Source organism: Sporothrix brasiliensis (genome assembly GCF_000820605.1).
Source record: "Sporothrix brasiliensis 5110 chromosome Unknown Cont15, whole genome shotgun sequence".
NCBI classification, from domain to species: Eukaryota; Fungi; Ascomycota; class Sordariomycetes; order Ophiostomatales; family Ophiostomataceae; genus Sporothrix; species Sporothrix brasiliensis.
The window spans coordinates 1,828,018-1,843,070 of record NW_024467134.1 but is presented as its reverse complement, the minus strand read 5'-3'; the positions used below and the strand labels follow the sequence as shown (position 1 = coordinate 1,843,070).

The 15,053-nt window shown below is 55.8% G+C and overlaps 3 protein-coding genes across 3 annotated transcripts; all 3 read right to left on the bottom strand.

Moving 5' to 3' along the window:
- Positions 1 to 529: 529 nt before the first annotated feature.
- On the bottom strand, positions 530 to 2,504 carry SPBR_05726 (uncharacterized protein; the record flags this gene model as incomplete). Its single annotated transcript, XM_040763989.1, has 2 exons — positions 530 to 1,185; positions 1,523 to 2,504. The coding sequence occupies 2 exons, from the start codon at positions 2,502 to 2,504 to the stop codon at positions 530 to 532; spliced, it is 1,638 nt and encodes a 545-aa protein (XP_040622285.1).
- An 864-nt stretch (positions 2,505 to 3,368) lies between these two features.
- On the bottom strand, positions 3,369 to 5,129 carry SPBR_05788 (uncharacterized protein; the record flags this gene model as incomplete). Its single annotated transcript, XM_040764051.1, has 2 exons — positions 3,369 to 3,631; positions 3,701 to 5,129. 2 exons carry the CDS (start codon positions 5,127 to 5,129, stop codon positions 3,369 to 3,371), a joined length of 1,692 nt encoding a protein of 563 aa, XP_040622284.1.
- A 1,414-nt stretch (positions 5,130 to 6,543) lies between these two features.
- Positions 6,544 to 12,003, bottom strand: SPBR_05475 (udp-n-acetylglucosaminyltransferase; the record flags this gene model as incomplete). Its single annotated transcript, XM_040763739.1, has 2 exons — positions 6,544 to 7,194; positions 7,300 to 12,003. 2 exons carry the CDS (start codon positions 12,001 to 12,003, stop codon positions 6,544 to 6,546), a joined length of 5,355 nt encoding a protein of 1,784 aa, XP_040622283.1.
- Positions 12,004 to 15,053: the final 3,050 nt, after the last annotated feature.

Genomic DNA, 15,053 nt, shown 5'->3' with positions numbered 1-15,053 from the left:
TGGCTCCAGCTCCAGGGGCTGCCGAAGGCGAGACAGAACAATAATGTCTCCTGATCTCTTGATCTGAACTTCATGGCCTCGTACTAACTAATAAAAGAAGTATTGGGCGCGAACGATGTTAACGATGCTGGCCTGCCTCGGGGCTGTGAATGGGCCAAACGGGTGAAACGCGACGAAAGCACAAACATGTTGCTCACTAAGTAGGGATGCCTAGGTCGGGGATGCTCTGTTGGTTTTGCGGAGGAAAGCCGGGAAACAGCCGGGCCTAACGAAGCTTTGCTGGCTTCATACCCATCTAAGCTGACTTTTGCCTTCGGCCGGTGCTATCCGTGCTCCCAACGGTCACCAAGCGCCCGGATGGCGGCCTTCCGAACTTCTTGCAGTCTTCGATAATATGGGCACATGGCCAAATAATTCTCCATGGGCATTCATTCGAGGCAAAGCTAAAATGCAACTGCGGAGAAGAAGACGTTGTTTCCCCGTTCGTGCCACGGCCTGTCTGTTGGTACTTAAGTCATGGAAATGCGAGCTAGAAAGAACTTGCTCGCTCAACTCGCTGTTGCACAAATCTACCGCCAGAATCAAACGCGCCATTGTCGGTTGTAACAATAGCCTCAGTGAAGCTGGTAGAGTCTCCTGCTACCAATTGTGTCGTGAGTTCAATTCCCTGGGCGTTCGTAATGTGCTGCTGAAGGCCCTGTCCAGCAGCGGCGTGCTCTGGTGGCTCTGCGTGCCCTGCCTGTCCTCTTGATCCTGCCTGCTCGGATTGGTCCTGAAATGCTGGTCCTTCGTTGCCTCCGTTTTGAGCTTCATCCTCACCGTTCGCACTGTGTGACAGAGACCGAGCCTTGTTGTACTCATACATGACCAGGTCCTCGTCCGAGCTTGAGGTCGAGGACGACGAGCCGCTCGACACTGGGAGCGCATTGGAGGTTGCCGCAGCATATGCTTCGACCCGTTGCTCGCTTGCGGAGGTTGCTCGTTCGGTGGGCACAGCGCCATCTCCTGTTCTGTTCGGCTTCGTAGCCACCCTTATCTTCTTCTTCTTCTTGCTTGTCTCGTGGCTACTTCCATCCGCTGTTCTCTGCCCTGACTCGTTCCGGCCGTATTTCTTTGTGATCGTGTCGATTGCTTTTTGGTTGACTCCCGGTAGATCATTCTGCGCAACCAGCATGCCTCCTGCGCCTGGCCTATGCCGGCGAGACTGTCGGCTGCAATGACTGAGCCGTTCTTTCGCCACGGCACGTAAAACCTCGTCACTTATGAGTTTATCGTGGTCTTTGTCGATGAGTGCCGGAAGTGACCGACCCTTGCCTGTTGTTACGCCGCTGGTTAGAATAAAAGAGCGAAGCTCACAGACGCAGTGATGTGAAATACGCACCAAATACATCAATCTTTTCCACTAGAGACGGAGACAAAGTCAAGGGTTTTGCTCTGCACGACGAGACCGCAATTGATTTTTTGACACGGTCATGAAAAGAGGCTGATATCGAGTCATCCGTAGCCGGGACATCGAGCGTACTTTGCTCGGCCCCATGCGATGTATCGCGTCTTCCGTCCGCGCCTCGTGCTTGTTTCGCCACACCTGCCGCTGCGAGGGAGTATCGTAGGCGTCGTATCTCAGCTGTAAAACGCTCTTCACGAGCGGCCCACTCCTTGCTGAGATCTGCGAACTGGTCCAGATCCCGCTCGTGAGCCTCGCGGGCTTCATCCAGTCGAGTTTTGGTCATGTCTAGGGTGTATTGCATATCTTGAAAGCCTTCAATGGCCTGTGTAATGTGGCTCCGGTAGCGTCCCGGGATTGGGTGGTCTAGGTTGACCACTTTCGGGGAAGGAAGAGGAGGCAAATCTGGCCGTCGTTTGGATGAAGGAGCGGTTGAAAGTGCCTGAGCTGATTGCCAATCCATCTTTGGGATTGTGGGCACAGTCTCGCCTGACATGGCGGCCAGGTGCAGAGACTCAATAATCTGCTTAAACGAGGGCCGATGCCAGGTGAGATCGGACTCGTTTACGAGACGAGAGAGCTTGGCATCGGCCTCACGATCCCATTGTTTCCAGTCATGCTGCTTGGCTGTGTGGGCTGCTCTTGGAGGCGCTTTTGGACTGGACTCTGCCGCTGGTGCGTTGTGTTGGCCGCCAGCCTCGGTGGCCCGATCTCGGTCGGGTTCATGACCATCGCTCTTATTGCTGGCTGCTCTTGAGCTGACGCGTCTGCCAAGGACACCAAACTCAAACCATGGCTTCCCCGACGGTGCTGTTTCACGGGGACTCTGTGGATTCGGCGTCCACGATTGATCATCTCCATCCTCTCGTTTCCTTGCCTGTGATGCAGAAGTACCGCTTGTGCTTGAGCCAAAGCTGCTGTTGCTTCGCAGATTGAGGAAACTGGACGCCCTGAAGAGTGCACGGGGCCGGCTGGCTCGTTGGGCACCGATGGCCTCCGTAGCGATGGGCGATCTCGGCGACAGCGGGGCCTGTCTGTTGCTTACAAACGCCCGGGCCATGGCTTGTACGGTCGCTTGCTGTGCGTCTCCTATGTAGGGCTGCTCCGTTCCATCATAAATGGGCGAGGTCGGTGGGCGGGAGAGCAGCGACGGAAGGAGAGCCGATCGCTCACCTGGATGGCCGCCGAACGAGTGCAAGTGTCCCCCCGGTTCTGCCGCCCGCCTCGTCACAAAGGACCGTCTCTCTAGTCGTGTTTCCTGCGTAGACGATGATACTTCTGATGGACTGTCTTTCCCGGGTGCTGTGTTCTCGTTAGCGTTGGCACGCGATCCTCCGAAGCTTAAACGACGTCCTAGATCCGACATCATGAAGGCAGATGGGCTGATCGAGTTTGCTTGTAAAATTTTAAATGTTTATTCGGTCGTGAGTGCAGCTGTTTGAAAACCATGGAGAATCGCGATACCACACCAAAAGGATGAAACACGATACTGGTTACGAAAATGAAAGCTGCAAGGTCAACAACAAATGCGGCGGACAATAGACAAGATAGGAAATCGCGATGGTTGCGCCTTCCCTTTTCATCATCAACGTGTCTACAGCAACGGAATGTGGTCGGGAAGGAGCTACCATGAAATCTGTTTGGCAGCTCCTGCGTTACAAAAGAGTGCACAATAATATTGTCAAAGTACGTCAATAATAAGACATCAGATACCTGTTCATTGTCGAGAGTTGTCCTGTTGTTTTGAACGTTACGTTGAAAATACAATCGCTGTTTTTTATTATTCTGTTTGTTGTCCTCCTTTTGCCCAAAAAGAACCCGACCCGAATATCCCTACACAACGCCTCACCCACTGCTGTCTTTTTTTGTCGCAGAAAAATCAACAACGATAGAAGCCATTAGCAAAATAATGGCCACATAGGCTTCAATGGAACATGTCCTCGGCCCTCTGCCGTGGCCGCTGGATACGGCTGGCCAGACTGTTGTCAAAGACCTCCTTGCCAGAATTGCGCCCCCGACCACCACCGCCGTTGCCGTTGCCGTTGCCGCTGCTCAATTTGTTTGGAAACAGCTCGCGAGCCGAGGCGACACCTTTGATACTGATGCCCTGCTGGTTGTTGCTGCCTGCGAGACCACGGATGTTGAACGTGCTGCTGGACGACGCGTCGGAGGGCCGCGTGATGCGATCTGTGAAAGGGTTAGCCGGATTTTCAGACTACTTTCTCACACGGGGGGTGCAGACACTGGTGCTGCTACCCTTGTCGGCCTCGTTTGGCCTTGTGGAATGCAGAACTACCAGGGCAGCAATACTGTCGCTGTCACGGTCGCCGTCACTGTCGCCATTGCGCCGACTTCTTTCGTCGCCATGGCATGCACCATCAGAAGAGAATACCGACATACCGCTGAGCCGATTCGTCACTGCGCTTGTGTCGTCAAACCGGTCCATATGCGCTGAGCTGCGTGATTCGCCCGGAAACAGCTCGCGCGAGCTGTTGCCGCTGCCGTTGCCGTTGCTGTTGTCGCCTTTGGATGTTGACAGGCGGTCCTTGATCGAGCGTGCCTTGTCGCGGTTGCGTGCAGCGGCCGCCGAGTCTGCCTCGGCCCGCTCGTCGGCTAACCGGCCATCGTAGTCGTCGTCGTCCGCGTCGGCCTCGTCGTAATAAAATCCGCCGCCGTCGTCCCGCCGTGGCGATGCCGACCGGTCGCGCAGCCGGCCCCGCTCCCGCCCCCGCTCCCGCCCACGACCGCGATCTCTACCACGGTCATCCGACCCCACACCCAGCTTCTCCGGGAAGAGCTCCTTGCCGCGGGCGTTACCGCCCACTGGGAACAATTCCTTGTCCCTGTTGTTGCTGCGACGCGACCGAGACCGAGAGTGCGACCACGACCGCGGCGTCCTCCGTCGCGTGCGCGAGTCGTAGGACCGTGACCGCCGGCGGGCACGACGAGAGGGTTCGTCGTCATCGTACAGGTTCACATCAAAGGAGTTGTTGCGGATGTCGTTTTCGCGGTCGTCCTGGCGGTCGTCGCGGTAGGAGCGGTGCGACCGGTCGGAGCGGCCGCCGTCGCGTCGCCGGTTGTATTGCTGGTTCCGCCGGCGCTCTTCGGGGTCGTATTCGGGATGCAGGAGGTAGAAGCGGCTGCGCAGCGCGGCGCCGCTCTGCTTCTTGTCCGAGGCGAGCGCGAAGCGGACCGACAGGCCGCCCGAAACGTCGTCGGGCTTTGCAGAGTAGGTCTTGGCCGGCAGCAGCTCGCCCAGCGGCAGCTGGCTCACGTCGTCAATCTGGACACCGGAGAGGGCGGCGAGGGCCGTGGCCGCGGCAGCCTCCGAGGAAAACAAGAGGTTGGCAGACGTATCGTCGATCCACTCGATGCGCTCAAAAGGGCCCTTGCTACCGCCATTGCCGGTGTAGTGTTCGGCGACGTAGGCCTTGATGTCGTCGGGATTCAGGGCGTCCAGTCCGCGGATGTGGACTTTTGTGGGGATGAGTGTTGTGGCGTCGGCTGCTGCTGCTGCTGCGTCGGCGGCCGTTGTCGCAGAGGCTTCGTTGATCTCGCCAGGCTCCTGGTTGTGTGCGTCGTCCGCGTCGATTGCGAGGATGTCTTCCTGCGGTAGGACTTCCGGTGGCGCATCATTCTGGAACTGCCCCGCGGCATCTTCCATTTCAATGTCCAAGTCGTCCATGGCGAAAAGTTTGTGTGTGATACCCAGCCGTGTCGGCGCGGAGAGGTTGGAAGGGAGAAAGGGTGAAAGAATGGAAGGATGGAAGGATGCAAGGGAGGTCAGTTGCGCACGACTCCGGGGAAGAATACTGTGACGAGTGCGACCAAAGGTTAGCTGGCGCTGAGAAGAGACTGGCAAGACAGCAAGCAGAAATGTGCACAGGGCGTGATCGGGGGGGGGAGCTGACGCTCCCCATGCGCGCTTGTCGGATACTCACCGGTAAGCGATGTCGAAGGTGCAAGAAGGGAGAGCGAAACAGACGACTCAATTCGGCTGGGGGGGAGCGTGTCGATGGCCGCAATGTCTGTCGCGATGCCCGTCGCGAAAAGCTACGCAATATGAGAAGGCGAAAGAAACAAGGCGGAAAACAGCTGTAGTGTCATGAAGGGAGTTGCAAGGCTGTGGCGCGCGGGGCCGGTCTTTTGCCTGGTGTTTGTGTTCTGCTTGGATGCCTTTTTCTAGCTGCTCTTGTCGTTTGTGCCAATGGGAGCTGCGTATAAAAAAGCGGGTCTACGGTGATCCGCATCGCATCAACAGCGTTTGCGGGACGACATCGCAATACTTTCGGTCAATGAAACAGGTCACATGCAACCCTCGTAGGCTGCTCTAAAAGACGTCCGCAGTAGCAATGACACTCGTATCGTGTTGCTTGTAAACATGTTCGTACTGCCGAGTGTGCATTGTTCTCATTCACTTGAATTAATGCCCGAGCGAAGAAAACGGTATAGGAGAAAACAGTAAATGTTGCCCAAATGGGGACCCGACAAAGAAAAAGAGAAGTGTGTCCGCTCGGTCTCTTTCTGTTGCCAGAATTTGATTATGCTATGTCGGAGGGTAAACTGGACCGTGGTCACTTTTTGTCTTCCCTAATGAGACGAAACAACCCATAGATAACACCAAGTAAATAAACGCAGAAATATGAAGGGGGGGAAATAGAAAAAAATAAAGAGAAGACCCAAAATCCCAAACACTAAGAGTATCAATAAAAAGAAAAGAGAAAGACATGAATTCGTGGCCGTTTTGCTCCGGGCAATGTTGCAGGAAAGCCTTGTACATGACAATTACGCCTGTGGTCTCTCTATTCCACAGTGGAAAAGAGGCAGTGTGGACAAAGGGAATAGGAAAAGAAAGCAGTACATGATGAGCCTGATCTCCCAGGTCTAAAATCCAAAACGCTCTCAAGAGCCATAAAAAGAAACGCTTTCGTCAATTCCGTTCCAATGAATCGCGCCGCATGAGTGGAGGAGAACTCCGGTTTGCACCAAAAAAGAGATTTCCCATGGTAACAAGTCAAAAAAAGAAAGCATCGCAAAAGCATCGCAAAAGCACCAGTTTTGTCGCTGGAAGGTGGAGCTGAAAGGCAACGTGAACGGCCTCAGAGGTAGATGTCCCCGCGCTCGCCGTTCGCCCACTTGCGCCACGCCTCGGTATAGGCATCTTCGAGGTCTCTCACCCAGCGGCGAGTATCGAAGAGGCCGCACTCCCACTTGTGGTCCCAGAGCATCTTGCGGAGGTCGGCAAGACGACCCTCGCCTTCGCCATAGGTCCCGACACCGTCGGCGCAAGCGACTTGGCGGTAGGCCATGCCGCTGGCCAGTTTGATGGCCATCTTTTCGTACTGGTCGTCGTCCTCGGCAATCAACTCGGCTGCTGCTTGCTGACCAGCGGCATCTTTGGGCAGCGCGCCCTTGAGGACTGATGCGCCAATGCGCGAGCACATTTTGTAATCATAGCGCGGCGAGGTCAAGAGGGGCGTGCTGGACCACAGCGCGTCGGCGGCTGTCGTGTGGGCATTGCACTCCGGCGTGTCAAGGAAGATATCACAGATACGGGCCCGGTTGATGTGTAGTGCCTTTGGCGCAACGTCGGTGAAGATGATGCGGTCTGCGACACTCTTACCTGCCCATTTGAGCGCCGTCTTTCGGATGTTCGGCTCGCCCAGGTCAGGGAACCTGAGCAGCCAAAGGACAGTGTTGGGCACTCCAGCGAGAATGCGCAGCCAGCTGCGGAACGTGGTCGGATCGATCTGGTGACGTATTTGTTAGTACAACCCGTCGTCAATCTGCGTTAGATTCAGGGGTGAAAGGGCAGAAAAGGGTAGAACAGCAGAAAGTTGGAAGACATCGCGTACCTTGTAGAGCTGGTTGAAGTTCCCGAGAATGATCGTATCGTCCGACAGACTGGGGAACATCTCCTTTCGCATCTTCCAGCGCCGCTGCTTCTCGTCTTGCCACGTCACGGTACGCTCGCTAGCATCGGCAAATTGCTTGTGGTCACAACAGAAGAACGTGTCGCGGCAGTAGATAATGTTCTCGGCATAGATCCACTTCTCCGTATCGACGTCGGCCTCGTCACGGAACACATCACCAACGCTAACATTGCCACGCCAGGGCCGCAGTGTGGACGGTGGGACTGCCGTGGTATCGGCAAGGAGGTAGTCGCACCATTCAGCGCCTAGCGTGCCGGCGAAGCCCATAAAGGCCATCTGAATTGGCGCCGGCCGGGCCGCAAAAATCTCGTTCTTGGCACCGCGGGTATATCCGTTCAGATTGACTAGGATGTGGATGCCATCCTGGATGATTTGCTGGATCACGCGCTCTGGGGGCCAGTTGGTCACATCACGGAAGACCGGCGAGTCGCGCTCAATCTTTTCCCGGTAGGGAGACTTGTCGCTCGGCGTAGTTGCGTAACAAAATGCTTTGGCCCGAGTGGGATTATGAAACCCAAAGACGGACTGCATCAAGTGAGCTAGAGGATGGTTATTAAAATCAGACGAGATGTAGCCGACGTTGAGCTGGGGCCGCGGAGGAGCCGGCGGTGGGTAGACTGTGCCGGAGAGCCACGGAGACCGCAGCGTGTTGCATGAGATTCGGAGGGCATTCCGCTGCGAGATAAGGCGAACATCTTTGGCTGGTAGCGGGCAGGTGAAGGTGTGGAAGGGAAGCACGGTCGGAGCGCCCGGCACGGCAAGGCTCGCGGGTGGCCGAGGCCTCGAGTATCCATTGGGTGATTCTTTGCCGCGAATGTAACGGTCGCAGTACCAGCGGTACATGACGACGCGCGTGGCTCGCTCGATTAGACGAAGCACACGAGAGCCCTCCCAGGGCTGGCCGGCCCACTTTTGCAGCTCAGCTGTGACATCAACGGCGTCAACTTTGACCGTTGTGTTTCGGTCCGCTGTGCCCATGGCCTCCTTCATTTGGCAGGCGAGCATGGCGATGGAGCTCTCGTGAAGGACACCGCGACCCCACAAGGAGGCCTCGTTGAGTTGGCGAGCCACAATGTCCACGACGCGTTTCATGAGACCACTGCCGCGGCCATATTGGCGGACATCCTGCAGCATCCCTTCATCGTCGACATGCCAGCGGTCGTAACGGCCACCGTAGAGCACCACACCGCCACGACCGGCCCAATCACAGACCGAATTGAGTGCTGTGGACAGACCACAGACGGCCTCGGTGAACTCTGGGTTGGCTGCGACAGCACGGCGATAGTACGCTATGGCCTCGCCGGAGCGACCTCGGTCCTTCACAGCATTGGCCAAGTTCGTGAGAGCAATATCGAATTTGCCGTCGCATGCCACAGCTTGCTCGTACATCTTGATAGCAAGATCCAACTGCCCGACATCCTTCAACAGGCTGCCCAGGTTCGTGTGGAGATGCACGTGCTTTGGATCGAGCTGCAAGCCGTAGCTGTAGTAAGTGAAGGCCAGCGCTAGACTGCTATCCGGGGGAATGCCGGACGGGACGGCGTTGGTCGTAGTCGGTGTCGTACTGGCAGCAGTCGGTTGGTGTGAGTGTCTGCGCGCAATTTGAACTTGCTGTTGCTGCTGCTGCTGTGGCTGTTGGGGTGCATTCTGTATCTGTTTGATTTGTTTTTGCACATTTGCGGGCTTTGCGGCGGTGGTTTGCTGAATGCTGGCAAGAAGAATGCCGACATTGTTTGCTGTAGAAGGGCTTTCCTGGATGGACATTGACAAATAGTACAGCGACAAGATGTCGCCGACTGCTGTTGACTGACCGTTTGAGCCCTGCGCTAGGCAGCCATTGGTTGCCATGCCGTCCTGTAGAATTTTGGCCATGGACAGTAGGGCATTGCTCGTGGCCGTCAAGGCAGCCTTCTTGTGCTGATACCCCAAAACGTAACGCAATCCGGGCAACTGGCCGTTGGTGTATGGAAATGTTCGCCGAGCCGTGAGTTTGGCCACTTCGGGAGCCAGAAGGGGAGGGCCGGATGATGGTCGGGAGAAGTACGACCGAGGGCTAGATTGAGGTGCTTCGGGCGAGAGGGCGGTGCGAATTCGCTGGATCAGGTTCTGGATACTGCGGAAATGGCGGCCGACGCCGACCAGCACACACTCTTCGTAGGCTTCCGACGCAGCAGCCATCTCCTTCATTAAGTAGAGGCTGTTAGCCTTGGCGTGGAGAAGACCCAGCATACGACCAGTGTCATGGCCAGGGATGGCGTAGCCGCAGGAGCCAAAGCCAGCCTGCGATGTGTCAGGACTCGACGTATCCTTGGACACCATCGGAATGTCTTCAGATGCTGTTTCGGACGAGTCGCCCAGTCGAGCAGCAGACGGTGCCGCGTCAGGAGCGACGTCGTTTCCAAGGTCGGCCCGCTTTGTGGTTCCGCCCCCGGTCGAGGCATTATCGGCCGGGGTAGCAGCGCTGTGGTTTGGAAGACGCAGGGTGTTTTGTACATAGTTGACAATCTCCACGATCTCGCGGTGCCGGTGCTCCGTGGAGAGGATGCCGATGAGATGCTCAGAGGAGTCAAAATAGCTGGGCTTGGAGTGGATAGCACGCAGCCAGTATTTGATGGCCTCGTCGCGACGACCCATGCAGAAGAGGGTCGCGGCAATGTTGGACAACACTTCGACATGGGTCGGCTGCAGAGCGAAGACTCTCTTGAACCACTCAAAAGCTTGCTCGAAGTGCTCCAGAGCATAGTGGAGGCAAGCGCCGAGATTCATCCCTTCGACCCATTTCCAACCACTTCCTTCACAAATTGTGGAAAGGAGTGTGAGCACGTCCCTGGCTTGCAGAACCAGCGGCGCATGCATAGCAAACGCGTCTCTGCGATTTTGGGCGTTCGGGTCACCGTACGGTGTGCGCATAGGGGACTGGAAGTTCTGCATCTGGTTCCCGCCCATCGCTGCCGTGGCCGCGGCAAACTGGTCTTGGCCGGCATTGTCGGATGCCAGACCTTGCGATTCGACTTGCTGTGCCTGTCTGTGCTTGAGCTGCAACTGCTTGAGCTGCTCTAGTCTGGAAACAGCTGCTGGCTTGGGTCGTGCATGGAGATTGGGAAGTGGCCGTCCGTTGAACGACTTCTTTGTCTGTGAGAGATGCAAGACAAGATTGGCGTATGTGGCCTCTGCAAATTTCAGGGTCGCATCCTTAATGTGTGCCGGCATATCCGCCCCCATCGGCGGAGCCGAGCCCGGAGTCAGCCCCACAGCATGCATCAAGTGCGGCAGGACGCCAGGTTGCCGAGTGTCGAGGTTTTCGAGGCTGATATGTTCCTGTCCGTGCATGCTGAGAGTGTGCATGTTCATGCCCGTGTGCCGTTGTGGGACGGACGAAGAAAGCCGGAACGCAGCTTGCTGTCCGGGCATGGCCGTTTGCTGCATACCGTCATTGTTGAGGCCTGGTGGAGAAAACATGGGTTGGGCAGCAGATATAAACGCGCTGTCGCATGCAACGTTTTGCGGAACAAAGCCGTAGTTGCCGACGAGACCATTGTTATTGGTGGCGATGTTACCGTTCAGGCTGCCAGCACCCGTGTTGAGGTTACTCATGTTGGCGAACGGGAACATGTGTGCTTGCAGTTGCTGCTGCTGCTGCAGCTGCTGAAGATGCGGCTGATAACCCTGCAGCAGCACGCTGTCCGGCCAAAGGGATTGCCGGTCGAAGCTGGACGTGTTAAACGACGTCGGGCCGGGTGTTGGCTGATATGCCGGTGCAAAGACGGGCTGCATGGTGGGGTTGTTGATTGGGTTGAAGCCGCCATTGCTTGGAAGCTGCTGAGCGAACGACAGTCCTGGTTGTATCTGGGCGGCCTGGTTGACCATTGCATTGTCGAAATTTGCTGACACGGCGGTAGCAACGGCGGTGGCGAGTGGTGTTGCATTGTTCCCTACCAAAAACTGGCGACCAGCGACAGGCGCAGAGAGTTGTTGGATTTCCCCAGTCTGACCCAGGAAAGCTGCTGCTGCTGGCGTCCGTGAGAAGCCCTGCTGCGATTGTACGTCCGGGGCCGATCCTGGCTGTTGGACAAACGGTGTTGGGAATATGGCAGGCGTCGCGGGAAGAGCCAATTGTTTGGAAGGCGGAGGGCCGGTTGCGAGACCAAGTGGAGAGCCGTCGTAGCCGGCATCGATGGTTCCGTTGGGCGTTTTTCGACGTAAATGGTGTTCCGGACCATGGTTGACGGTCAATGACGACGCAAACGGATGCCGACTCTGTCCGTGAAGCTGTGCATTCAGCAGATGGCCTGGCTGCGAGTTGGTCGAGGGACTGGCGGGGTGCGAGCTTCGAATGGGAAAGGTCTGGGCAGGACCGTTGGAAGGCCCTGCTTGCTGTCCTTGTTGTGGCCGTACGGCGCGGCTCTGGGACAGGTACTGGTTGTGGGTTGGGAAAGGATGTTGCTGGTGTGTTTGCAGATGATGTTGGTGTTGGTGTTGGTGTTGGTGTTGCTGCTGGACGTCGAGTTGCTGTTGGAGGGCGGCAAACTGTCCGGGTCGGAGGTGGGCGTGAAATGGCATCAGAGGCTCGAACCGTCGTCGAGACGGCACCGGCTGCTGGTGCATCTGAATAACCGGTTGCTCCATGGCGGCCGGGGGGGAAAGACGACGTTGGGACGGGGAGAGGAAGACGGCGGGAATGAAGGAAGCCGGCGAGGGGTGCGGTACTTTGCAACGCCTGCCGCCACTTCGGTGACAGCTGCGGCTGCCGTGGTCGTTATGGTCGTCAGTATCACAAATGCTGTTTGGTTCGGCTCCGTGTCGTTTGCCGTTGATCGGCGCTGCCGCTTCCTGCGGCGCCGAGATCGCTATCGAGAGCCGAGCTCGACGTCGGTATCGGTCTCTCGAGACCCTAGCCGTAGAGGCTGGGATGGAGAAGTGAAAAAGGCAGAGACATAAGAAGTATGGACGTAATAGCAACGAAGCGTGGCGACGGATGGAGAAAAGAATGGAGGGGATGCGAGAGAGGATCCCTCGCGATCAACGTGAACCGAAACTCCGAGTCGACGAGACGATCAAAAACACACGATGCGATGGGCGAGACAATTGAGGGGAAAGGGGCGAAAACGCAAATTGCGAAATCGACAGGACACAAAACAATGCGATGCGAGTTGAAGGAAAGAACAAAACGACCGAAGATGGACAAGGTGTGGTTGACGTGCCTTCCCCAAAAGTGCAAGTTTTGACCACCGTCATGCTCAGTCCACTAGTGTCCACCTAACAAAGCATTGAGCGGACCCTTTACTTACACTGGGGCTGCCGCTAAAAAAAAACAGCAGGCTTGGAGGGAAAGGAGGGGGGGGAAGGGCAGCTGGTCAACGAGGAAGGCGCTTTGCTTGAAGCAGAGACGCTAGAGCCCGCTTGGAAGCCCTGAATTAACAAAGGACAGCAGGCCAATTGGGGACGGGGCTGGGCTGGTCGAGGGAGGGAAGTGACAGGTAGGCCCAACAAGGAAGGATCAAGGGATGAAAAATGCTGGAGAGAGCCTGAGTGAGAGACGAGGCATGGAAGATCCGGGAAGGAGCAAATGCAGACTACGTCGTAGGTGTTTGGCTCCAGGACAAACGGGAAAGGGCGACTTTCGCCGCAAGAATAAAGAGAAAAAACGCCGCAGGTGCCTGCCGAGCCAAGAATAGATGCCTTGAGACTGTTTCCATCCCCAGTCAGGCGTGCTTCTTTTACTCCGTAAGTTTCGAGCTCGCTCGAGTAGTTTGTTTGCTTGTTGGCTTGTCCCTGCCGTTTCGAGAAAAGGTCCCGAATGGTGTTCCTTCCTTCCTCGTCGTCTATCCAGGTGGTGGTCTGTCACAGTTTACTTTCTTTTGGGCAGTGGCGATTTCCACACGAGAGCAAGCACTGGCAGAAGGAGCGACTATGAATTCCTTGTACGCCGTACACCTTCTGTCCGCCCTTTCATGAAGATAGCTAAAGGCCGTATTCAAGAGAAAAAAGAAACCTCAAATTTAGAAAAGGAGGGGGGTGCGGTAAAATGGAGAGCACGACCCGTGCTGGATGGCTGGTGGGGAGGGAGTGGACAGGGGTAGTGGAGGATTTGCTTGGATGGGCGAATGAAGGAGGGTAGGAATGAGAGACAGAGACAACGGGGCTCCGTTTGTGAAGCTGGGGCAGAGGTATTTGATACGTCGTATTACAATGTGTGTGTTTATGGGTGTTGGTCACAACGTCAGTCACTTCAGCTCTGTGACGAGTGTGCTGGATTGGCGCTCATCCACACGGTGGTGCTTTGCGTGAAAGTTTCCATGGTTCCTTGGCGCTCTGATTCCCTGCTTCGTTGGGCAGACTGCCAGGCAACCCCTTGCTCTGCGTGCCCATCAAAGTGCAAGTCCATGCCCCATTGAGCCTGCCCAATCCACATCTCGCCATGGATATATGATCTGTGGATCGCAAGAGGTCGGTGCAGACGATGCAAACAGTCTTTGGTTGGAGCTGGTAAGATACAGATGGACCTGACGGTGAGCCAGAGAAGGAAGCCGAGCGTCGGTTTTGACAAGGCAGGGCTCCGAATGAGATTGGCGACGAAGAAAGCGGACAGATGGATGCATATGAGCGAGTGAGCTCGAATCAAGTTGAGACACATTGAATTGACATATCGTGCTACAGGCACTAAGATGCCTTCCACGACAACGTGCGCCTGCCTTGTTAGCGACGGTTGTGGTCGCTAGAAACCCAACCGGTGGGCTGCGCTAGGAAGCGCGATGGAAATACGCTAAGATACGTAATTACTCTGTACTTCGTAGTGGATATCTGTACGGCAGCTGTAGAACGTACGAGGTACTGTAATACTTTGTGGCAAGACTCGCCCCAAAATATACCCGGATCAAAGCTCCGCATCTTTAAAAGCAAAGCCAGTTTCTTCAGGCCGTGTCAATATGGAAACCTGCTGGTGTGTGGTGGTTGACAACCGGTGTGAAGAATGGAAGCTTGAAAAGTAGATACTGCGTCCTTTGTGTCTGATATACGCAATGCCTGCGGAGTAGTCATAGTCGGTGAGAGCAGCGACGTCATGAGCAAACCCTTATTTCATGCCCCCCCCACCACACCGCTAAGAATGCACCTGCAGTTGCACGTTTGACCCACGCAAAGCTGTCCTAAGATCGCCCTGCTGACGGCAAAATATAGCGCGAGGCCACTTGTTCCATAGCGGTTTTTAGCGGGGTCTGGTGGCGCCCAGCGCCACCCAAACCGCCTGAGTCAACCGCCGTTCGGTAGGTTGCCGTATGTTGCCGTTTCTTGTTTTCTGGTCCCCTTGTGCAGTGCCTGCGACGAATGCTGGTTTGCAGGGGTTTTGCGCAACGCCGGACCAGGGCTTGCAGTCTGCGGTGTGCCACACTGCATAAGATGGGGACAGCAGTCGTGCTTTAGCGCTGTTCTGTGCTCCGTGCCAGACGATGCCCCATACATTGCAACCCTGCTATGAAAAGAATCGTCAGGGAACAAGTGTGGAGAAGCTTATTGAAAGTGTTTTTTGTGCTTTGGAGAATCGTACTTGACAGCAAGAGGTACAAATAAGAGGAATATGGATTGAAAAGACGTGCTCGGAGGGGAGAGCAAATTAAAAAGGTACCTCGTACTTCGAGAGACAACCACCAGAAGTATACGGAGTACTGCAATACTTCCCA